Source organism: Lacerta agilis, chromosome 9, assembly GCF_009819535.1.
Source record: "Lacerta agilis isolate rLacAgi1 chromosome 9, rLacAgi1.pri, whole genome shotgun sequence".
NCBI classification, from domain to species: Eukaryota; Metazoa; Chordata; class Lepidosauria; order Squamata; family Lacertidae; genus Lacerta; species Lacerta agilis.
This window is the reverse complement of record NC_046320.1, coordinates 17066386-17091699: the sequence shown is the minus strand read 5'-3', so window position 1 is coordinate 17091699 and position 25314 is coordinate 17066386. Positions and strand designations below refer to the sequence as shown.

Below are 25314 nucleotides of genomic sequence, written 5' to 3'. Positions count from 1 at the left end.
GTTATTGATCTGGGAGTCTATTTATGGTGACATGTGTACAGCGCACTTCTGTGCATGTCTACTTGGAAGTGAGTAGTAAGGAATGAGACAGGCTCTTAGGTTATGCTATGCTTTTAATAGGTTATGTTATACTCTGGATTATGTTATGTTTTAATAGATTATGTTTTAATAAGGATGAGAGTGTTGGAGATATGTGCAAATGTGTATGGTAAATCCGGTCTTTGGGTGTTTGATTTTCGTTGTTGTGTATACTGTGTATATACGGACAATGACAATAAATAAATCTTAATCTTGAAACCACTTTGTTCAATGGGACTGACTCCTAGATAAGTGTGATTAGGGTTGCATGCAGCTGTAGCATTGCCTTTTCTTGAATAACACTTGAGCTTTGTTTGGCAAATAGTATGGTGGTACTAGGAATGTTCACACGTTTTGTTTCGTGAGTGTACAATCTGTGTACACAAATAGTTGAGCTGTACACGCAAACATGTAACATTCCATGAGTGTATACCTGTGTGCTGAGATGTACAAATCAACAAATTAGCTGCATACTCTTTTACACAAACACTTGTACATGGGTAGAGAGAGCTGGTGTTCAGTGTAATGTGTGAACAAGCCTACGGTTAGGACTAATGTATATGTTTTGGAAAATAAGGCAGAATTTTTTCATGCCATGTTTTAAATGCTAAGAAAAAAGAAAGGAAAGATCACAAGAAATAACCTTAGAACAAAACAGAGGGGTAGCACTTGTGTCTTCAGTGTCGCTCTTTGAAAGCAGATCTAAAAGGATGAGTGCATGTTCAAATAGATACTGTCTTCTTCTTTTTTGAAGTAAACATGGTTTGATTTTTGGGATATGGTTTAAAAGGGCACCCTAACCCACAGAATGGCTGAATATTGTACCTTGAATATGTAGCACTGCGGCTACAACAGTCTTTAAGGTTGGCAAATTTGAGAACAGGAGTCTGGGCTAGGCAGGTGAAAGGATAACAGCATAACTCAGTGCACATAATAAAGCCAGTAGACCACATTGAAAAGGATAAACGTGATAGGAAACACCATCCTGGACCACTTGTCTATGGAATTGACATCAGTCAAATCTGGGATTTTGACCTTGAGCTGCGACGCTCTTCTCCGTAGGCGTCCCTTTTGATGGGTTGTCTGTCTATCCAAAGTGCTCCTGTTGTAGAGGTCCCTTGTGGTGGCAGGCCTCCTGTAATGGATGCTGGCGCTGTCGTAGGAGTACATGGTAGCTCTCGGGTCATTCAAAGCTGCCAGCATATTGGTGCTGCTGACTTCATTTCTCATTTCCAGGGTAGTAAGAAGAATATTCCCACGGGCGTCAATCTAAAGAAGGAGCATGGCTTTAGAGAAGGTCTCTTAAGCCCTTAGTGGTGCTCAGTGGCATAGCATGGATTGCCAGTGCCTGAGGCTGCACTAAGGGGTGGGTGGGAGGGAAAATAAGTACGCATGCACATTCAACTGCCTAATGCCGTCTACGTCACCCAGGAGATCACAGCAGCAGAGATAAGAAAAGAAGAGTAATTCCATTGTCTGGAGATGTCACTTCCTGGTTTGCATGGAGAAGCCGTTTTCAATGGAGCCCAGCAACGGAAGCACGCAACTGTATTGAGGCAGCACTGGGTATTGAAATTATGCACCCCCTAGCAATTTTGCGCCTGGGGCAACTGCCCCTGGGCCCCCATGCTATGCCACTGGTGGTGTTGGGCACACTGGCAAATGAGTGAGATGATAACGAACAAAATGCATGATAGGAAATGACAACGAGGGCAGAAAAGGGGGAGCCTTAAGGGGCAGAGAAGGGGGAACCCTTCCAATGCCAACGTTTGATGAGGAAATGCAAAAAAGGAATCTGAGAAAGAACCTGGAGATTGTTTTAGTTAATGGGAACACTTGTATTTTGTAACCTTTCTTAGGATTTCCAGTCCCTGCCCCCCTTTTCAGCCATTTCTGTCTGTAACAATACTTAGTATTCTGTGCTTCCCACTGCCTATCTTCACAGAACATCAGGAAGGTACTAGTGCTTCAAAACGGTCAAATGGCTGATGAAATCTTTACTTGTATTTCTTATGGTTTTTTTTCCCTCATTAAAATTTAAAAATTAACAGAAGTTGCTAGAAGTAAGTGAAGTGGTAGGAAGGTGGTAAGTAATATTCACCTGTGCTACACATGTAACCTACAGTAGTGTCTTCCTTAATGGCCCAGTGCAATTGAACTGATTACTGTTGCAATTACAGTCTCTGTGAGGTTCACAGTCATTATCTCCCTCAAAGAAACGGGACCTAGAGTCACACAGCAGCCTTATAGCCCTTGCCAAGTATCCATTTAAGGATTCAGTCTAAGGAAGGAAGCAAGGTGCAGTGAAATAAATGTTGTGCTGGTTGAAATGGAGTGTGGTGTACTGGGCTGAGCAGCCATTATTGTTGACCACAGGCCAGTAGCTCAATCTGTAATTATTGCAGTGGTTTTTCAGACTGCATTTGGGAGTCTCTGGGATTCCTTGGAAGCTAATCGGTGAATATTTGCAGAGAATATCTGTAACAATGGCAAGCTTTCCTGAAGAATGGCTGGCCCTGTACCGGTGGAACCCCCCCCCCCGCTTCTCCCAGCTGTGTTCACCCACAGAATTCGGTGTGCATTCTCAGTACAAGCACAGCTGCCCAATAAGCCTGTGATCCCATATTACAGGAATGGGGAAACCTGCTGGTGGGGTGGTGGCTCTTGCCCAAATTCCTATCACCAGTGCCGTTGTGGCTTAGTAGGTGGGAGAGGGGTGAGGTGGTAGTGAAGCCTGGGTATGCTGGATTGGCTCCACTACTGCATTCGTATCATGCCAACCACACTGCCATCTTAACCCTCTCCTTCCCAGTAGGCCACAGTGACACCAGTGATGTGAGCTCATGTGAGCGTCGCTGCCCTGCCAACAGCTGGATGCTGCTGAAGTCTAACTCTTATCACTCCCAGCTACGAGAGTCAATAGTCAGGGATGATGGATGCTGTAATCCAATGACATTTGTAGAGCCACAGATCCCCCACCTCTGCCCTATAACTTTCCTCAGAATATTCTGCAGGAACTTCATGGCAGATAATTCAAGGTGGAAGGGATTTTCTTTTGATAGGAAAAAGTCTTAGTGATGGTGTCTAGCTTTAGAAAAAGATTCAACGAATTCATGGATTGAATTTATCAATGCCTATTAAGCCATGATAGCTAAACTTCCATATTCAGAGACACTACATTCTGGAATATAAGATGCAGGGGATGAACAACAAGAATACAGTAGGCTGTTGTTGTTATTGCCTGAATGAACTGCACATCTATAGTCTTTTAATTACTGAACAATTCAACTGGCAAATTACAGGGCTTCCCAGATTTGTTATATAGTCACCTGCAATAGAAGTGCAAATATCATTAATATCTCTCTGTTGTTTTTTTTCCATTGTAAAGACTAATAACTGACAAATGCTAATGGTTTATATTGATGATTCATGTGAGTCCCCTCATTTAAAGTACTGTGCACTCATTGCTTATTACAAGGCAAGTGTTGGATGAATTACTGCTTTAATTTAAAGTGTTATGAATGAGCCTGCTACATTTTTAAATGAGTTTCTAAATCACTTTGAGACCCCCGTTCTGTATAAATAATCAGACTATTCATTTTCTCTGAATTATAAGTTTTGCAATTCATAACGAAGAGTTTATCATGATTGCTAACAAATTAACACATTCATCCAAACGGAAGGAGATAATAATCTCTATTTTTCTTTTCTGGTGCACCTTTTTTTGCCCAAATTCTCTGCTTGCCCAGTGTTACAGACTGGGCAATGGAAAGTGATTCAGTAGATAATGTGGTCCTTTTCCATTGTGAGGAAACACGTACAGGGTGTCCAACATTCAGGACAAAATTGCTATGGATAGAAAATTATGTGCTTAGCTAAGGTTAAATGGCCTGGTGACCAAAAGAACAGGGAGAAATTATTATTCAACTGCCCAAATACCCATAAATGACTGCCCATCTTCTTAGAAGAACTATTATCTCCAACCTTAGGTCAGTTGATAAATAACCTGCAAAAGGAAAGAACGTCACAATGATCCAGCATGTGACATTTCCACGCAGGTTAAGGGTAGGGACATCCAACCCACAGAGCTCTTTTCAGATCCCATATATCAGAGACTTCTACAAAAGCAGAGTGAAGGAGAAAGATGAATGGAGACAAAAGGGGAAGGCCAATCTAGATAGAAATGGCAATAGCAAAAAAATCAATAAAAATAAGGCAGAAGATGATATTGTCAAAATGGCCCCATCTGGGAGATCAAAGGCTACCAATCCAGTTCATTTCAGAATCCAAACTTAAAAGAAAATGGCGCCATTGGAGGCTGGTCCATTAGGGGGGATGGGACACTGACCCACCAACCTCATGCTGCATTCAACCAGCCCCCCACCTGCCTGCCTTCTTACTTATAACCAGTACAGAGTGTGGAAGCATTAGCTCTTAACTACGTCCTCCTTACACTCAGACTGGCCCTTGTAGAACTCAGCAGGGAGGAGGCTGTTGGGGGGGGGGAACAACCCAGAATTCAATGGCTCGATCTTGCATTGGCTGCTGGTCTCCCTGCCTTTTGCCCTACTGGTCCAAATGGGTGCCAGTCGCCACTGCCTCAGTGTATCTCCACCAAAGAGTAAAGTTGTCGGGCCTGGCAACTGGTGAGAATTCAGCCTGTGGTTACACCACTAAGATGGCCAGGAAGCATTTCAACAGCAAAAAGGCCAAATGGGTCACGTGCTACTGCATGACTGATATGGACTTCCAGTTGGGAAAGAAGTGAGCACTGCTATTCTCTGTTGTGGTCTGCCTTCACCTTTGCTCTTGCCTGACTTGTTTTTGCATTTTCTCTTGCCGGGGTTGACAGTATGGTACACATGCATATTCCCTGCACAACTGTTTTATGTTACTAGTATTATTCCAGGGGGTATATCTCCATCCAGTTCCTCCATGCCATACACAATTCTATAAACTATTATGTCACCTCTTATTTCCCTTTTCTCTAAACTAATAAGTCCCAAAGGCTGCAACCTTTCCATATCCTTCCCCTGGATCATGTCAGCTGACCTTTCCTGAACCTTTTCCAACTCTGCAAAATCCTTATTGAGCTGAGGTGACCAGAACTGTACACAGTTCTCCAAATACGCTTGCACCATAGAGTTATATAATGGCATTATGACCTTAGCAGTCTCATTTTCAGTTCCTTTCCTAATGATCCCTAGCATGGAATTTGCCTTTTTCGCAGCTGCCACATACTACTAGGTCAACATTTCCATCACTGTCCTGTCCTGTGCTGCATAGAAATATTCCATATGGAATTCTGTCATGTGGCACAAGTGAGGATAGCTTCCTTGCTGCTTTTCAACCTCAGCCTGATATACATAAATGGAAATATATGAAAAATCAGGCAACCAGTTACCTGAACTTTATTCATCTCCAGTTTCCTCTTGTCGCTGCTGGCCTTCTCAGCTGCTTTCTTCTGATGCTGTGGGCCTTTGCCGAAGAAGGTGTAGTTTACAAATGCATATTCCAACAAGGCAAGGAACACAAACACGAAGCACCCCATTAGGTAGATGTCAATTGCCTTCACATATGGAATCTTTGGCAGTGTCTCCCTGAGATGAGTGCTGATGGTGGTCATAGTCAACACAGTGGTGATCCCTAGGAGGAAGGAAAGAGCTCGGTACACAAGGCAACTCTTCATGTGGCAAGATGCCAACAACAAACCTGCTAAAATGCTATAGCAAACTCATTCTACGCTGGCTTGGTTGTGTCCACAGAATGGAAGATAGCAGGCTCCTCAAGGATGTGCTCTGCAAGGGAGCTGGTTTCAGGCACTAAGCCCATTGGCAGACCAAATCTGCATTACAAAGATGTCTGCAAACGTGACATGAAGGCTGGCAACACCAACCCTGCTGCGTAGGAGTCCCTCGAAGATGACCGCAGTGCCTACAGACAGGCAGTCAGGTCGTGCAGCCATAGCAGTGGCCAGAGGAGGAATGACTGCTGGGAGGAGTGCAGAGAGAAGAAACGCTGTGGTGCGTCTGCAGCAACACAACCAGACGCCTTCATTTGGAGTACAGTAATCCCCTTTTCACAAGTAACAGCTAAATGAGGATGAGTATAGAATGCTAACTGACTATTGGGGGGTGGGGACAAAACTAGGGAAGGGGTGAATGGAATGGAGCGTCCTGAATCCTGCCAGACTATCTGGTCCCACCTGTATTTTACATATACATAGACACCCAATCCCTGCATTCCTACATCACTGTAGCAGCATTGTTGCTACATCCCATGCTGGAAGATGGCACTTTCATAGGGAGCATAGGGTGCAGACTTTTGGAAGTCGTAACATTGCTAAGGGCAAGCTTCCTCAACCTTGGCCCTCCAGATGTTTTGAAACTACAATTCCCATCATGCCTGACCACTGGTCCTGCTAGCTAAGGATCATGGGAGTTGTAGGCCAAAAAATCTGGAGGGCCGAGGTTGAGGAAGCCTGGCTAAGGGTAATATAAGGTAGTTTCCCATACTGCCACCATCTATCGGTTATTGTAACTGGAGGAGCTTTTTTTTGGGGGGGGGGTGTCAGCCAAAGATGCATTGCCAACATAGCACATTATCTTTTATGACTCCTTTTCAGAGTCACCATCATTTTCTCATGAGATCCAGGCAGAGAGATGGCCTGCAACTGTAGAAATTATACAGACTAAGCTTGTTTTGCACAATGACTAGAAGATAGAACACAATGACTAGAACTGGGAGGATATGACCCATATATTATGGCTCTGGACATCTTATCCCCCCCCCTTCCAGTTTCTGGGATACACTGCATTTCCCCCATACTTTCAACCACTTTCTTCACAACTGTAAGGACTTGAAATTTACTTTAAAATGAGAAACATGATTAGTAATCTAAAATTGCCAGGATGTTAGGTGTCATTATGGTTTTTTTTAAAAAGAAAGAAAGAAAATCAAAACAATGCACGGAGCACACAGAGCCTCCTAACATGCTAAAATGATATGTAAGTAGTCGTGTCATCCTGATACTAAATTAATAAATGAAAAGAATAAATATCACACACCAAGGATATTTAAGTAGCTATGTTGTCCAAATAATAAATTACCTAGTGCAACTCGTGCAGCAGATGCGTCATAGTTGATCCAGAAAGATACCCACGACAGAATCGTAATCAGAGTAGAAGGCATGTAGGTTTGCAAAATGAAGTAGCCGATATTTCTTTTAAGTCGAAAGCTCAGTGACAGCCGAGGGTATGCCCCTATTAAAAATAATAACGGAAAAGTGATGCCACAGCACAGCATGTCTCTTTTCTACTGCTATTACCAGAGTATGTCTCGGGATGCTCACTGCTTACCCGTTGCAAACTCTACTCTTTTTGAGATCATCTTGTAGTCGATAATTGAGAATTGAGGGAGCTCGATTTTATTAACTCCACTTACAGCAGATTCCCCTCCATTCCAGTAGAACTCAATATCATCCGTTGTGTAACCATCTGCAATAGGAAAGATATACCCAAGCATGTTAGTTGGTTGACCAAATGTTTTATAAATTAGTCGAGTAGTAAAATTAAATCTCAAAGCCAAGCAAATGTCAATAATATGAAAATAAGAACAAACATTACTGACCATTTCTGTGAACTCCCGCCATATTTATTTTATTTCTTGTTGGGCAATTTCTGATGGTTAGAAATTATAAATAAGCTTCATCACCAGATTTTATACCAAGCCACTTATTTTTCACGAGAAACAAATGAAAGATTAACAAAAGTAACAAAAGATTATGTCTGTGCTTTTATACAATGTTTATTGCATTTCGATAAAAGAAAGCACCCGTTCCAAGCTTGAAGACTATTTATTTAAAAGTTTCTCTAGCTCTCTATCAAAGGCACCATGAAGATATTGGAGAAATTCAGACTTTTTTATTCTTCTTAATTTAAACAATATTGTTTAAAAATTGAATTTCACAATTTTAACAAATTATAAAATTAGACATCTCAAATTGTATAGAACACACAAAACAACAACAGTAATAAATGGAAGATATATAATTGATAAAGAACAGATAGCCCTGTAGAATATTACAGAGGAACTGTTGTGGGCTTGGGGATTTAAGCCTGAATCTTAAGTTATCACTGGAATGATGGGCACTTTGTCTATAAGGCTACAATCCTATGCACACTTTCTTGGAAGTAAGCCTCACTGAATGCAATTGGGCTTTGCTTCTGAGTAAACATGCATAGTATTGTGCTGCGCCTCTCACAGATTTAACAGTGAAACCCTATGTATATCTACTCAGAAGTAAAGCAAGGTTTTTCTTAGTCCTTGTAGAAAAGTGAAACACGTGGCTCAGGTAAGTAGTAAGGAATGGTTAGCAAACGTGCTGCAAAATAAGCATTCCTCTGGCAGAGCAGGATCTGAATGAGCCCTGAGACCAGCTGCAGGGGGCACCCACGACTTGCAAGATACCTTGCTGCTTTGTGCAAGAACTATCTGACTTAAAAAATAAATAAATCCCTGCAGTTTTCAATTTCTGGTTTGCTTACGCTTCACACCTATTTTTCACTCATCCCACATGTGAATGTTGCATCACTACCATTTGCAAACTTTGCATCTGAAGGCAAGATTCATGTTAAACTCACATTGTGCAACTGCAGTGAAGGTAAATAGCAGCCAGACTGAATCAGGTAGCGGTGGAATGGGAAATGGCTGGTTATAGAAAAGGGCTTTGACTGGGTTACAGACCCAATCCAAACACAATAAATATTTGTTTGTTTTTGTTTGTTTGTTTGTAGAGTGCAATATTTTAGCTGCCCATCAAGATATTCACCTATCAGGATTTCATACCCTCCAACATTTCCAAAATTGAACCTATAAGGTTGTCCCTGGAACTTCCCACTGCTTAGGAAACTGGGGAGTACAAAACATGATTAAGATGTAAGCATCGCCCAAGCGTTGGACAAGAGAACTAACATCTTCTGAACGTTCAATCATAATGCCAAACTATGGTTTGGAATTACGTGAATAAAACAGAGTGAATTTCACATGTCCCTCTCCCCTCTAGCACTTCCACATGGAAGAAGACGGAAAATTTTGTTTTTGGTAAACTACATTTAATGTTCTTTCTGAACCCTAAACTGTGGTTTATCTTCTGTTTTGTTACTGAAACAAGACAGCTTCATAAACTATGCTTTGAAGTTGGCTTGTTTCAGTAAACCGGAGCTATCCAGACTTGGTTAGAATAGCAATAGTTTGTCCTGGTTTGAACATAATTCTAAACTGCAGGTAGTGAAAGTAGAGGTGAAAGATTTCAATCACCACATTGCGACCATACCATAGCAGAGGGGAGTGGTGAGCAGGCACATTCATGTAACATTAAACAAGGATTGCTGCAAACACAGTGTGTGGCCTCACTCAGACATGTTGTTAACTGGTTGCTATATCATTTGTATTTTTTTTTAAAAAAGAATGTTTATAATTGTGGACACACGTTGAATTCATTAAGTAAGAGTTGAGGATGAAAATGGAGGATGAAAATGGAGTTCCCATTGTGGGGAGGACTGGAATAATAATTTATCAAATGTTGCAGAAAGCTCACCAACAGACAAAGAAAACCTTTAAATTAATTCTTTGCTTAGAGAGTCTGTGCTTCAGGCAGCTGTTCACACATTGGCAGAAAACCAGTAAATGCATAAACTGTGCCAAAGGCCAACAGCATGAGGATGAATGCATTACCATCAAACAGTCCTTGCCTCTTCTCCCCACAAAAAAGTGAAATGACAAGATTCACAATTTCAGCTGCCTGCTCATAGAGATTTAATTGTGATCTGACTGAATAAAAAGTTGCTAAGAGCTATCACACAACAGAATGGAAATTCCAAGGTTCTTACAGCATCACATACTAGGGACTCCCTGCACATCTGCTTTGATTGCCAGAACTTGTATGAAAGACCTGGGTTCTTAGGTACGGCTGGGAGAACGTTGTAGGCGATTCAGCCTTTGGAGTTTAGGAGTATGGCTGTAGCACCCTGAGAATGAATGGACATCAAAGCCACTATATGTTCAGCGTGTAACCTTGCACAGCACTTGAGTTGAAATTTAATGACACATTCTTTCAAAGGCTCTTAAATATTTCCTAACAGGAAGTTCGACAGCTGATTCATATTGCACTTGCAAGAGTGTCAGCTCGCAAACCAAAGCAGTCTAGTGGGCACATCCTGCAAGAAACTTAGTCCCAAGCAGCTGAGAGCTTCTAATACCATTATTAACAGCTTGAACTTGGACCAGTTACAGATCGGCAACCAGTGCAGATCTTTGAGCAGGTCTCCTGCCAGCAACCATGCTGCAGCATTCCAGTTCAAGCACAAGGAAAGCCCCAAATAGAGAGCATTGTAATAATCCAGTCTTGAAGTCACCAGTCAAGTTCTCTTGGTCGATAAACAGTCAAAACTGTTGTACCAGGTGCATCTGGTAAAGGCACTTCTTCCCTCCAAGGCTACCTGTCCCGTCCCCCATCCCCCGAGACCAGTCCAGATCCCTAAGCACCCCTGGCCTCTTCTCTAAGTTCATTAACACATCGCTTGACAATCCTGACTGCATTAGGCTTTTGTTGAATTTACAGGTCACTGAGCAGCACTAAAGTGCATTGAGATACACTCAGAAGTTAGTTACAATTCATAAATTCATAGTTTCTAAGCTCATGACAAGGTTTTTGATGAGCCGCCTTAAGCACTTGTTTTCCTGAGATGGCTGCGATATTCTGTCAGGTGAGGGATTGTCACAGTCCTAAATTCAAATCTCCACTCAGGCATGAAGCTGCTCCTTGGCCTATCCTCCCTCACAGAGTTGTTGTGAGGAGAATATGAGAGGAGGGAGAATCTTGTGCGCCACCTTGAGATCCTTGAAAGAAAAGTGGGATTTTTATGTAATAAACAGATAAATAACATCTGTTTATCCTTAAGCCTCTTTCCAGGAGGAGGAGGAGGAGGAGGAAAGACTGGTTTGTATTATTCCTGAGCTATATGGCTGCTGTTGTTTCCAAGTTCCCCATAACTAGATATCAGTGCTCGTGGGGATTCGCACCACCAACCTTCCAATCAGCAAGCCCAAGTGGTTCAGTGGTTTAGACCACAGTGCCACCTGTGTCCCACAATGGAGTGAGCTCCTGTTGCTCTGTCCCAGCTCCTGCCAACCTAGCAGTCCGAAAGCACACCAAGTGCAAGTAGATAAATAGGTACCGCTGTGGTGGGAAGGTAAATGGTGTTTCCATGCGCTCTGGCTTCCGGCACGGTGTCCCTTTGTGCCACAAGCGGTTTAGTCATGTTGGCCACATGACCTGGAAAGCCGTCTGTGGGCAAGCGCCGGCTCCCTCGGCCTGAAACAAAATGAGCACCGCAACCCCATAGTCGCCTTTGACTGGACTTTACCATCTAGGGGTCCTTTACTTTTACCTTTTTAAAATCAGTGCTCTTGGACTGTATGGGTTCTAGAACACCACATTAGCGGTAGCCAGTGTAGTGGGAGTGAAAGATAAGGTAGGTCATCAGCCTCATCCACTCTTCCCCAAAGGCCCAGATAAACAATTGGGGTTTTTTAGCTTCCAGCAGAATTGGCCTTCCCCAATTATATGCAGTGGGTTTTCATGCTTCCCGTGAAACCCTTTCCATCCAAGGTATTGTATATGCAGCCACCGTAACAGTGCAGTAAATTGTCTCAGGAAGGGAGTGATAATGATTCTGCACAAATCGGTCAAAATGCTTTTTGCAATGATGGTTCGAATAAGAATGCAGCTATTGGAGTGTCGTCGTCCCCCACCCCGGGCATCCTGGCAACCAACCACTGAGCACGCGGCTGGAATATTTTTCTATTGATGCATACCAATGCCTCTTCAAATTGACCCCTGTCTTTGTTCAGCCATTATGTACATTTAAGATTGCATCTATTTCTGCAGAAAGAAGGAAAACACAGTGATGGGCTTTTCCAGAAACATAAATGCCTTAATGAGACATTTTCTATTCCTCCCACGATCTCTTATTTAACGTGGAAGCCAATTCTATGGCGACACCCGCTGAATGCTCACAATTTGATATTTAGTGTTTTACATTTGGCAATTAGTATTCAGCGACTGCTGTTCTATATTTGATAGTAATTGACGATGGTGGATAACATTGCGAAAGATGACAAGGATGCTAAAAGTGTTGTAAACAGAAGAGATACCAGTCAGGGGAAAAAAGAAAACCAGTAAATTGCTTATGCAGGAACGCACAATTTGTGACCCACTGAGCCTCATGTAGCCCAGGACAACATCCCCAACCCTGTTCTTGAAGTCCTAAGTAGGTATTATTTGCACAATTTGCATTTTTATTCTATCTTCCTTCAGAGCTCAGGGTGGTGCACAAAGCACACAAAGCACACACACAAATACACAAACACACATACCATCTCAACAACGCTGTGGAGTAGGTTCAGCTAAGAGACTGCAACTAACAAAGTCACACTGTGCATCATAGCAGAGTGGAGATTCAAACCCAGGTTTCCTAGTCCAGCTCTCTAAGCACTACACCACACAAGCTGCAAGAGATTTATGGAGACCCTGGTGGGGCTCCATATAAGGATGGTGGGCAGTGTTTTTATCTGCTTTTCATAGTAATCGAATGGTATTGCAGCCAATGAACTAGGCGATCTAATCTCCAAAATTCATAAACCACCTAATACACACATGTGCAAGATGCCAACCAACCAGGAAGCACAACTGCTTAAACCACCAAATACACACATGTGCAAGATACCAACCAACCAGGAAGCACAACTGCTTAAACCACCAAATACACACAAGTGCAAGATACCAACCAACCAGGAAGCACAGCTATATTCGCTGCTGTGGAGCATTAGATACACTGAGTCTGGAGTAGGAATTCCCTCTGTAACAGAGGAAGTTGCCTTGGACAGAGTCAGGCAATTGGACTGTGTAGCTCAGTACTATCTATAAACATGGTATATTTAACTGATTTAAACTATTTCAGTACCACAATTAATCTAGATGCACCACTATACTGTATATGTGACCAGCTGGTTATATTCCTATTTTAAAGATACGGTAAAGAAGCAGCGTAATGTTTCAAAAATGTTTTAAAACGTTAACAGTCAAACTCAGATCTATACTTTAGACCAGGGGTTGCCAACCTGGTCCCTACCGCCCACTAGTGGGCGTTTCAGGATTCTAGGTGGGCGGAAGGGGGTTCTACGGGACAAGCTGAATCCTCCTTCCATCAAGCACTGGTGGGCAGTAAGGAAATTTTACCATCAAGAAAGATGCATTAGTGGGCGTTTGGTATAAAAAGGTTGACTGCCCCTGCTTTAGACAATATTGCAAATTAGGCAAGAGATATAAGCAAATATGGTAGCAATTTAGGTGTAGATGGCTGTATGCCTTGTAAGATTCCTTCCCGCAAATTGTACAAAAGTACAAAACAAGTCTGCGCTTTTATATAAGCAGTAGAAAATGGGGAGACGACTTACAGCTTTCAATTTCCAGCGTGCAGTTTTGTTCATCCAGAGGGTACCTGCGTAAATCCATCATGCAGGCAGCCGTGGTAGTGATCCTGAGAAAGAGGGAAGAGGAAAGAGAGAGAGACAGGGAGAGGGAGAGAGAGAGAGACAGGGAGAGGGAGAGAGAGAGAGAAAGGAGGAGAGGGAGAGAGAGAGAAGGTAGGATCAAGAAAGAAGGATATGTGGACTTGCAGCTCAGGTCAAACATTTTAACATTCTTAAAAAAACTTTTCGAATTATTATTGCAAACTTTATTGGATTTATTTAAAAGCAATTACCAAACATCAAGTGATGTCTTCCAGAACAAATAGTCATCCACATGGCATCAAAACAGACTTTTAAAAAGCAGTCAAAGGCTGTGTGCAGGGGGTGGAAGCAGGGCCAAATTTAGGTTTGATGAGGCCCTAAGCTACAGAAGGTAATGGGGCCCTTTATATGTCCAGCTGTCCTTTGTCAAGAACAAATTGTCACTGTTTTTTGTGATGAACATATGCTGTATGGTAATTTATGGACCTAATAGGTATCTAAAGCCATTTGGACATAACATAGTATGTATTTTATCAAGGTAATTGTTGAACTGAAATACAATCAAGAAGAAGTATATTAATAGTAAAAAAAAAATCCTTCCAGTAGCACCTTTGAGACCAACTAAGTTTGTTCTTCGTATGAGCTTTCGTGTGCATGTTGGTTTCTAAGGTGCTACTGGAAGGATTTTTTTTTTTACTATGGCAGACCAACACGGCTACCTACCTGTATATTAATACCTGTATATTAATAATGACAGTGATATTTTAGGGAGCAGGCTAGCAGGTGGAGCCCATTACTTACATCATAGGAGCCTACACAACACAAAACACTGTTGCTGTATGTAGGTTTTATTTTATTTGTTTTTAATCTTATATTTTGGAAATGTACATCCAGTTGTTTTTTTCCTTTAAATTTTTTTGGGCCTCCCAAGAGAGTGGGGCCCTAAGCTATAGCTTGTTTAGCTTATACGTAAATGCGGCACAGAGTGGAAGGGTGTGACCTCCCCATAGCTTTTGTCCCTCTGGCTGGTGCCCCGGCCAGGTCATTTTCTTTCCGCTTTGAAAAATTCTCATTGTCTATTCCCTTTGTTGATTTCTTCCATCCCAGCAGTGTGAAATGCTAATGGAAGAATCCTCGGTGCCATCCAAGGCAGTCGTTTCTCAGGTAATTAGTTGCATACTGCACAGTGTGAGTGTGGGCTCGTTATTATTAATTTCTATAGAGTGGCAGCAGTTCATGAATCAATCTGAGATTCAGATTCTGCCTTTGGGCTAGCACTGTCTCTACTGTTTCTTTTCAACCTGCACATTTTTAAAGCAAACAAATGAAGCTATAAGCATCTCCCATAAATCTCCAGTTCTTGCTCCTCCAAAGGAAAACGGACTACACAAATAGCTACTTCGGGTTTTCTACTGTGTGGGAAAAGGTAGAGAAGCACTAGAAGAGCCAGTTAACTTAATTTAAGATCCCTAGCCTTTTGGGACCTGCAGGTACATTTGGAAACCTAAGGTACTGTTTTGGGTACCATAAAAACAGAAAATTAACAGAAAAACTGGGAACCCCTCCCAAACAAAGGGCAACCCACCTACACCCCCCCCCAAATAAATAAAACCAATAATAAAAAGCAGGATCCCCAGAAGGCAAACAGCAGCAGCAACAAAGGACCAAACCCCTAATTGCTATTATTTCGTCATTTAGTCATGTCCGACTCTTCATGACCCCATGGACCAGAGCACGCCAGGCACTCCTGTCTTGCACTGCCTCCCGCAGTTTGGTCAGACTCATGTTAGTAGCTTCGAGAACACAGTCCAACCATCTCGTCCTCTTTCATCCCCTTCTCCTTGTGACCTCAATCTTTCCCAATATCAGGGTCTTTTCCAGGGAGTCTTCTCTTCTCATGAGGTGGCCAAAGTATTGGAGCCTCAGCTTCAGGATCTGTCCTTCCAGTGAGCACTCAGGGCTTATTTCCTTCAGAATGGAGATGTTTGGTCTTCTTGCAGTCCATGGGACTCTCAAGAGTCTCCTCCAGCAGCATAATTCAAAAGCATCAATTTTTCAGCGATCAGCCTTCTTTATGGTCCAGCTCTCACTTCCATACATTACTACACATTACTACTGAGAAAACCATAGCTTTAACTATACGGACCTTTGTCGGCAAGGTGATTTCTCTGCTTTTTAAGATGCTGTCTAGGTTTGTCATTGCTTTCCTCCCAGAAAGCAGGCGTCTTTTAATTTCGTGACTGCTGTCACCATCTGCAGTGATCATGGAGCCCAAGAAAGTAAAATCTCTCACTGCCTCCATTTCTTCCCCTTCTAATTGCCAGGAGGTGATGGGACCAGTGGCCATGATCTTTGTTTTTTTTAATGTTGAGCTTCAGACCATATTTTGCACTCTCCTCTTTCACCCTCATTAAAAAGGTTCTTTAATTCTTCCTCACTTTCTGCCATCAAGGTTGTGTCATCAGCATATCTGAGGTTGTTGATATTTCTTCCGGCAATCTTAATTCCGGTTTGGGATTCATCCAGTCCAGCCTTTCGCATGAAAAGAAATCAGCCGGAACAGGAAGCCTTGGTGGAGCCCTTGTACACCACATTGGGAATATTAGGAGCAATTGGCTGTTCAAACTGGATTATGTATTAAGACTTGCTCAGAAAAAATAGCCCTCTCTAAAGAATTAATAATTTTTATTCAGCATTGACAGTATTGATTTTTTTTGCGTGATATCTCTTAAGAGTTTGCTAATAGATCAAAGGAGCCAGGTTCCCCTCACCCGCCGGTTCTATAAGGCACGTTAAGCTGTATTTCTAAATGCTTTTGCCTCAAAGCAGCAATAAGGTGGTCAAAAAGCAATGCAGCATGAGAAATTAAATATGTTTCCAGTGACAAGATACAAATCTCTTCATGCAAAATTCTTACTCCCTCATACAAGGCCCAGCATTTTGCCTGTCTGGAGCTGCGCCAACCCAGGCTTTAAGATCTTCACCTAAGGCCCTTTTCTGAGTGCCCCTTGTCAGGTGAGGTGCGATGGGTGGTCCACTGGGGAGAGGGCTTTCCCTGTGGTAGCATTCCCAGCATGGAACGAACCTCTCAGACAAACTCACCTGGTGTTTTGACGTCTTTTTGGCATCAGGCAAAGACATTTTTATTTCCCCAAACCTTTAAACTGGTTTTAGCTTCTATATCAGGGTGGCCCAACTTTTTCTACAAAGAGAGCCGCAACATGAAACTCACAGGCTGCACACTGCCTTGTCGTGCGGGAGGCTTTAAATTCAAATAGATCCCACCCTGAAAAAAGTTCAGCTACAGCTTTTAGTTCAGCCTTGGGAATCATGCACACAATGAGCATATAGCTGGGTCAAGGTAAATTATTTTGCAAGGTACCATAAAGGTTAGCTACCAGGTGTTCTGAAGATGCCAAATACAAAGTAATGTTGTACTGTTTTATTTTTTATTTTTATTTTTACCAAATATCCTATGGGACTGAGATCTATTGAAGAAACCTCAGCACAGTTAGCCCTTTTCACTGCGAGGCTATAAATACAATCAAATAAAATTTATCGCAGAAATTCTGACAATGCTATAACTACACTCCTGCAAACAAGTGGCTGTAATAAAGGTTGTCTGCGAATGGGAAGCACAATTTATTGCAAACAACAGTTTTGTTTGACAGAGCAAATAGACAGCAGAGATGTATGTGTGTGTTTTAAACCCAAAAGGGAGTGGGAAATGGCAAATTTAAGAAAGCAAGAAGAGAAAAGCAAGCTTTGAGGACTGAACAGGCATTTCGGATGTGAAAATGCAGAGTAAACACAGCTTAATCTTGGTGGTTCATTTTTTAAAAAATATATATTGTTCATTGAAAGATGTTTTCCTCAAAAACCAGCTCATGATGGCTGCTCTTCCCCTCATTCACACCTGGAAATGGCACCAGTATATTTGTGTATATACGTCTGATCTATTACAGTGGCATAGCATGGTTTGCTGGTGCTTGGGGCTCATGCAGGCGCATGCATGCCAGGCCAGCGTGGACCGTGGAGGGTGAACTTAGCCCACCATGCAAGCCCAGCCCTCGGTGCTGATGCCGCCACAGCAACTTGCACAGGGGGAGCCCAGCCGGTCAACGTGCACCTTCCTCTCTCTGTGCTCCTGCATGAGTCACATGACCCTTATGAGATCATGGAACCCAAAGCACACACTTGGGAGGGGTGTGCTCTTACAGTACCCAAAAATGTGTGTTTGGGGCACTGCAAGAGATCGCAGGGCCCCCTAAAAAGTGCTTGGGGTGCGAGACTTGGCATGAAATCTCATGATATCATGGTGCCCAAAATGAGCATTGTGTTCTAGCGGGGGAAACAGGATGTCCCAGTCTTTCTAGCACACTTGCGGGATATGTGGTACATGCCTGGTCTGTATGTGCAAAACAACATTAAACCTAGGTTACATGGAAGCATTCACAAACACACCACAAAGACGTAACCGGCTGTAACAAAATAATATTCATACAATATATTTCTCTCTGTATCAAAAGTTCTTCACAGACATAGTCTACATGTAGAGATCAACGAAGTTCAGCAAAGTGACTTAATAGCAAAATGAATAAAAGTCCCAATGAGCAATATCGATCACAAAGTCCCAGATATGAACTTATCCACATATGTCTTCCGGAATAGTAACCCTGTTTCGCCCTCCTGGGCTTCATCAGAGGTGCATGCAAGAAACCACTATGTCATGGGAGTTGTATATATTTTGATACACATTATATGAAGCATGCACCTCTGATGAAGCCCAGGAGGGCGAAACAGGGTTACTATTCCGGAAAACTTTGTCCGTGAACTGTGCGAGCTCTTCTTGTGAATTGTGCAAACTTTTGTTTGGACCACACAAACACAGAGTCATATGTGGATAAGTTCATATCTGGGACTTTGTGATCGATATCGTTTGTTGGGCTTTTGGTTTTAACTGGAAAAGCCTCAAAACCAGTTTAGCACTTGGAGTTGTGTCCAGCTACGCTTCCTCTGCGTTTTCCTGTTTCTCCAGTGCTTTTGCAGAGTTTTTCAGATTTCTTACTTCTCCTTCTTGCACAACGGTATGTGTGCCTTTTGTGCCAGCAAATAAACTCCCACAACGTCTGGGTTGTTTCAAAGTAAGCAAGCTTTAATTACAAGCATATTAATCACAGAGCTTTTCCTGGAGATTCGGATGACATCTCTGCTCCGGTTCAGTCAAAAGTGAAAGTAAGACTGAACAAGAAATAAACGGTGCGTCACACAAAGGCATTCGCATACAGCAGATACCCGAATGTATGACACATCTTCCTCCCTGTGGGAGGGGCGAACTGTTGAGCTTCTTTAACCCTGAAAGCTCCAAATCTAACACTGTTCATTGGGACTTTTATTCATTTTGCTATTATGTCACTTTGTTGAACTTTGTTGATCTCTACATGTAGACTATGTCTGTGAAGAACTTTTGATACAGAGAGAAATATATTGTATGAATATTATTTTGTTACAGCCGGTTACGTCTTTGTGGTGTGTTTGTGGTCTGTATGTGCAGCAGAATGAAGTGACAGAATCCTGAGGTGGCAGAATCCACATTGCCACTTGCTGCGAGTGTTTATGTGTGTGTCAAGTGCCGTTTCTGAATGCCCCTCTGCCTACAAGATTCCATGCAAGGAAAACCCCAACAAAGTATCAGGGAGGAAAGTCCTAATTCTGTTCTTCCCCTGGCTGCTTTTCACACACACGGATTTTCTTTTTCTACATAGGCATAAAAAATTGACACTCCATCAGTAGTCTGCAGTAGAGCAGTCCATTCTGCCCCCCACCAAGACAATTACCACTTCATCCCCATCTTTTCATGCTCAATGTGTAGGATCCAGACTATATTGACAAATGTGATGGGCTACAGCACACTAGAACAACCTGAAAGTGTATACATTGGGTCATTCATTTTCATCTACAGTTGAAAATGTAAGCAGTAATATAAGGCAGAACATAGCAGGCAGGCTTCCACTTTTCTTTCTAGTAAACAATAAATAAGACAGAAGTAGTACGCTGAGCAATTTTCTTCTGACATTTATGATAGCCTGAATTTTAGGCAGCAAAAACAGCCATTTCTCTACAACATTAAAGCACAGAGTTTATTAAGTTTTTATAAATAGCCTCATTTATTCTCCTTTCAAAGTTATCCATCACCCCAAGGAAACTCTTCAAATAAAATCAACAGAGAGGATGTTTGCTATGTTTAATTCTCATTGGGCTCAGCTCCATTATGTCTCTAGTGATATTTCATGCCTTCCAGATGTACGAAACTGATATTTAAAGGATTTCATCGCCCCCACCCAGTTCAACACGAAAACGAGTGCAGCAGAACATGGAAAGCTGCTTACCAACCATTAAACATTATTATTGCCCTCCTGTGGTTTTCTGGCTTTCATACATCTCTCTAGTCATCCGTGCCATCTTTTCCTTCCAATTGCTTTGGGATACTGTGGAAGTGTGTGTGTGTTTGTGTGTGTGTTTGTGTGTGTGCATTCCAATATGTTAGGTGGCTGGCTAGTTTAACTTGCTACAGTTATAGCAGCTTGGGAGTCCAAAAATGGATGAAGTCCAGCTTCATATACCTGTTTTATTACACATTTTAGCACATCTCTGCATGGGATGTTGGTAAGCTACTTTGGCCTTCTGAATAGGCTCTAAGTCTGGCTTCTAAGCATATACTTCAAACCTTCCCATTTTTATCTTCACAGTGATCATAGGATCATAGAATTGTAGAGTTGGAAGGGACCCTAAGCATCATCTAGTCTAACCCCCTGCATTACAGGAATATGCAGCTGTCCCATATAGGGATCAAACTTGCAACCTTGGCATTATCAGCATCATGCTCTAACCAGCTGAGCTATTTCTCAGATGAGTTCAATCCCTCCAGTTTATGGGAGGAAGACTGAGCTGAGGGAGCATGTTTCCTTATCTGAGCCAGGATATACATTCTCCCCATCCACCTCCTAGGTCCATATCCAGCCCTAGGATCATAGGAAGCGGATGAATGCCGAGTCAGGCCATTGCACCAGCTACCTCAGTATTGCCATTGACTGGCAGCAACTCTCCAAAGTTTCAGACAGGGGTTTATCCCAGCCTTGGAGCTGCCTGGGATTGAACCTGGGATCTCGTGCATCCAAAGTAGCTGCTCTTCCACTGAGTTACAGCTCTTCCCTTTCCCAAGAGGTCCAAGATCTAAATATCAGGGTTCAAATAAGCCTCTTCATGCATTAAAAAGAATTGTGAAGGGGCTAAATGGCCACAGAGGTTCCTCACCAATGCCAAGGCCCTCCCATGCCTCACTTTCAATGGTTATATCAAGGCCCCTCTACAGGCACGCCAATTCTAGGGGGCCAAAGACAAGTCAACCACCTCAATATTTGTTGGCAGGGGGCTGGATCCCCTCAATCTTGGGGGCAACGTGGTGCCTCTGGGGCCCTATGTATCTACCAACGCAAACATGTTGAGCTGCCCTTCCTGAGGGGGATCTAGATTGGCTCAGGATCCCCAACTGCATGGAGGAGTTTGACACAGCCTGAATTGGTGGTGGTGGGCCATGCTACACAGTTTAACCTTACAAATGTCACAATCAGCGTATGTTGGGTGGAGGTTGAATGAACTCCATTAATGTTTTAAGCAAGGATTTCAGTGCTACAATTGAAGGCACTGTTATAGCACATTTGTTTCTCGCCTTTTCTCCAAGGAGCTCTAGGCTCCTCCCCGTCCATTTTGTCCTCATAAAAACCCTGTGTTAGGCAGAGGCAGTCGCTTTGTCACCCGGGGCGGCAAACCCAGCGGCCTGGTGCCGTGTGCCACTATGGAGCGGTGCAGCATGCAGGCATAGCATACAACACATGCGCCATGCGTTGTATGCAGCTGCGCATGTGCAGTGCACACAAACATGCATCGCTATGTATGACACATGGCGCGTGCGTTGCATGTGTCACATGCATGCTGTGCCGCTCCATAGCGGCGCCAGTGGGTGGGGCCCTGGACAGGTCGCGGGGCGGAGTGGCCTCGCTCCGCGGCTTGCTCGCAGGCCGCTGAGCAGGGTTACGAGCAGGCTACGGGCAAGGCTGCCTCGCTCCGCAGCTTGCTCAGGGCCCACTGGCGGGGCTCGGCTTGGGCGGGGCGCGTGCGCCGAGTGTCACCCCCCCTCCCCTGGAACACGGGCAGCCCCGCCCCCATCACCCCCACCTCGCTACGCCACTGGTGTTAGGTAGGTGAGACTGAGAGGGAATGGCTGGCCCAAAGTCACCCAGTGAGCTTTGTCGCAGAGTGCGTATTCAGACCCAGTTCTTCCTCCCACAGACAGGTGCTTAATATCACCTCACAAAGTCTCAAGCACAGTGCTTTACATCTTTACACTGGGCCGATCCACATGTTCACTGCAAGTTATTATAAAAGACAATAATTCAAGTGCTATGTGTGAACCACTCCTCTATGAAATAACCAATATGTGTGTCATTTCATCACTCTGAGAAGGTAAACTAGCTGGAGTACAGTTTGGGAAAGTGGGGCATCTTTGTTGCCATGACAAATAGCTCATGTGGGAATGCCCAGATTTCTATTGAATGCCACCTCACCATTTAGGATGATGTGTGTATTTGTTCTGGAAAATGTGGCACCCAACTATGTTACTGACAATGGAATTATTTCACTGTTCTTGGCATATGCTGTATGGCTCTGGTTTGACACCGTGCGCTTCACCTAAACAATGGACCAAAGCCTTTCTCTTTTCTGCTGTGCCATTGCAGGAGCTATTATGTCATCAGATGCAGGTTGTATGTGGAGAAAAACACACAGATGTACATTGTACTCTCTCAGCAGGCCGACATTCTAGCTCAAGAAAAGGTCATTCTGCTTCTGCAAAAGGTGTAGCCCTTTTGTGGATCTGTGCGAGTGCATTTCTAAGAGGGTATATAACAGTGGCCCCAATCCGTGTGTGTCAGAAAAGGCCAAGGCATTATGGTTGTAAGATCCAGCACGATTCCTAATTAGGGATGGATGGATGGATCCCTATATAACTGTCCCGAGCCGGTTTCATTCCCATGCAAAAGACAACAACTCTGTTTAGCCTCATTTATGGGTGGACTTTTTAGGAACCCAAAAAAATGCCCCACTGTCACGAATTTGCCTTCTTCTCGCGAGGAGAGCCTGGGCGGAGGTCCTACTCGTGAGGAGAGCCAGGGCGGGAGTACTCCTCGTGAGGAGAGAGGGGAAAGAGATCCTCTGAGGCAGGAGGATTGGGACAGGGAACTTCCTCGAGAGAAGGTCTTGCTTAGGTACAAGGATCCCCAGCCACTGCTGTCATCTGACTCCTCTCAAAGCCCATCACCAGAGCTCTCTCCCATGGAAGAGGAGGAGCAGACGGTCAGGGATGCAAGGGAGAGACCCAGCACCGCCAGCCAGACGCGATTGGAGGGAGAGTTGCAGCTTCCGGCACAGGCACAGCTTTGGGGGGCTAGGAGACCCAGAAGACATCATTTCAGGGTGCCGAGGCTTTGGTGCTGGGCGGGAAACCGGAGAGGAGCACTTCCGGATTCTGCAAGTGACTGAGCAGTCATGTTTTTAGCTAGCTCTGCACTGTAACTAAGTATGCACAATAAAGTAGTCTTTAGAGTAAGAGGACTCTGTCGTTACTTGTGAGCAACCCCCTGGGGTATCCTGACACTTACATTTACAAAAAGGAGAGAAGTATTTACGTTATGAGGTGTCGCCAGTGTGTGTTCCTCACCAAACAAGGCTGAAGGATAATTACTTTCAGAGCCACATAGAAGTCTGGGAGGTGTAGATCAGGTCTGTTTTGCATCAGAATTCACAGGAACCAAATTCTTCAAGCACCTTTAGTCCATATACTCCCTGCTCTCTTTCTACATTCTAGGGATCAGAAGGGTTGGGGTGGGGTGTTAAAGATGGCAGAAGAGAGGAAGTGTGTGTCATGCTCTCAGTGATGGGGAGACTGTTTCAGTGCTTAAGGAGGGGCACTGCAGGTTTCTTAAGGACCCTTCTGCCATTCTGAAATAGGCAACAAGTGCTCCGACAGCACTAGTTACAGGTGGGTAGCCGTGTTGGTCTGCCATAGTCAAAACAAAATAGAAAATTCTTTCCAGATACTGAAGAAGAAGTGCATGCACACGAAAGCTCATACCAAGAACAAACTCAGTTGGTCTCTAAGGTGCTACTGGAAATAATTTTCTATTTTGTTCCGACAGCACTGACAGCTTATTGTGCTGATGTCTGGATTAACTCCTGACCCTCCTCAGTTCCTATTTTATACTATACTATACAATGGCGGACCAGTAAAAACATGGAAGATTAGTATTGCTTACCTGCCGCCCAATTATGTGTGGAGGTTTATAATGCTGCTGGTGTTGGGTGGCAATTTCCGCCCTCCCGTCCCAACAGGTGGGTGGGGTTTGTGACACCGAGCGGGCTTACCTAGTCGGGTGCCTCCCACCCGCATTAAAGTGGCCATCGTCCCGCCCCCAGCCTGGGAGGACAATGGACGGCTGGCTGGGGGTGTGACAAGGGCCAAGGGAAAAGAGGCCGACCCCTTCGGCCAAACCTCACTTTGTTTCCTCCTCTTCCAGGTCCACCCACCCAACCATCCCAAATTAATAACATTTTCTTGCAGCGTAATATTTTGCGTTCCTGGTCAGCGGGCGCTGCTATGGCCGTAAGATAGCTGCTGTATTCAGAACAGGGAAGGGATTTCCCCTGCATTGGCAGGTTTCGCTTTCCCCCGTAGCATTTCGTCACAACTTTGGCGTTTTTTTAGGCCTTGGCAAAGTATCCTTTAGTCAATCTTCGAGTTGGGGGGAGGGAAGCATTTCATGCACCCCACACACGGCGGCGTCTGCAGGGCCCGTTAGAGGGTTGATTGCGGGAGTGGCTGGCCCTAGAGCGGCGGCATGTAGGTCAAACTCCTGGCCGAGGTAAAGTGGGAGGGCACGCTGTGTAAGTTCGTGCTTTACAGTCCCCTGTAAAGAGCCAGTGTGGTGTAGTGGTTAAGAGCGGTAGACTCGTAATCTGGTGAACCGGGTTCGTGTCTCCGCTCCTCCACGTGCAGCTGCTGGGTGACCTTGGGCTAGACACACTTCTCTGAAGTCTCTCAGCCCCACTCACCTCAGAGAGTGTTTGTTGTGGGGGAGGAAGGGAAAGGAGAATGTTAGCCACTTTGAGACTCCTTCGGGTAGTGATAAAGCGGGATATCAAATCCAAACTCTTCTTCGTCTCTTCTTCCCCTCCCACTGCACCTCATTGCCCTGCACATCCTCAGTCCCAGTCGGGCTGAGAGGGTTACATGCCAAGGCCTATGCCGAGTTCCCCACATTCTGAAATTCAATAAAGTTGTGGCCAATTTGAAGCCATACTTTGGTCTCTTGTCTCATTTGGGGGGGGGGGGGTAGGTTCCACAGACAGGGTTCAGCGCATGTGCTCGTAATAAAACTCTGTAGGCAAACGTAACCTATTTTCACATTTCACCTGGAAAGGCTCCAAGAGGCTATATTGACTGGCTGAATGTGAACATCAGAACAACCCCTGTTTCCCATTATATTCATTCTGACATTTAGCATCAAGGTATATCACCGATTTGTCACCTTTGATTGTCGGTTGATA

At 43.9% G+C, this 25314-nt stretch overlaps 1 protein-coding gene across 1 annotated transcript in view; it reads right to left on the bottom strand.

Moving 5' to 3' along the window:
• Positions 1 to 597: 597 nt before the first annotated feature.
• The window catches only part of GABRB1 (gamma-aminobutyric acid type A receptor subunit beta1), a 74931-nt gene continuing 50214 nt past the window's right edge, over positions 598 to 25314 (bottom strand). The window contains exons 5-9 of the mRNA XM_033160935.1: positions 13597 to 13679; positions 7437 to 7574; positions 7188 to 7340; positions 5483 to 5724; positions 598 to 1347 (exon numbers count right to left, since the gene is read on the bottom strand). Of these exons, the coding sequence (XP_033016826.1) occupies positions 1000 to 1347; positions 5483 to 5724; positions 7188 to 7340; positions 7437 to 7574; positions 13597 to 13679 (964 nt within the window). The 3' untranslated portion in view covers positions 598 to 999. The remainder of the gene's footprint in view (positions 1348 to 5482; positions 5725 to 7187; positions 7341 to 7436; positions 7575 to 13596; positions 13680 to 25314) is intronic.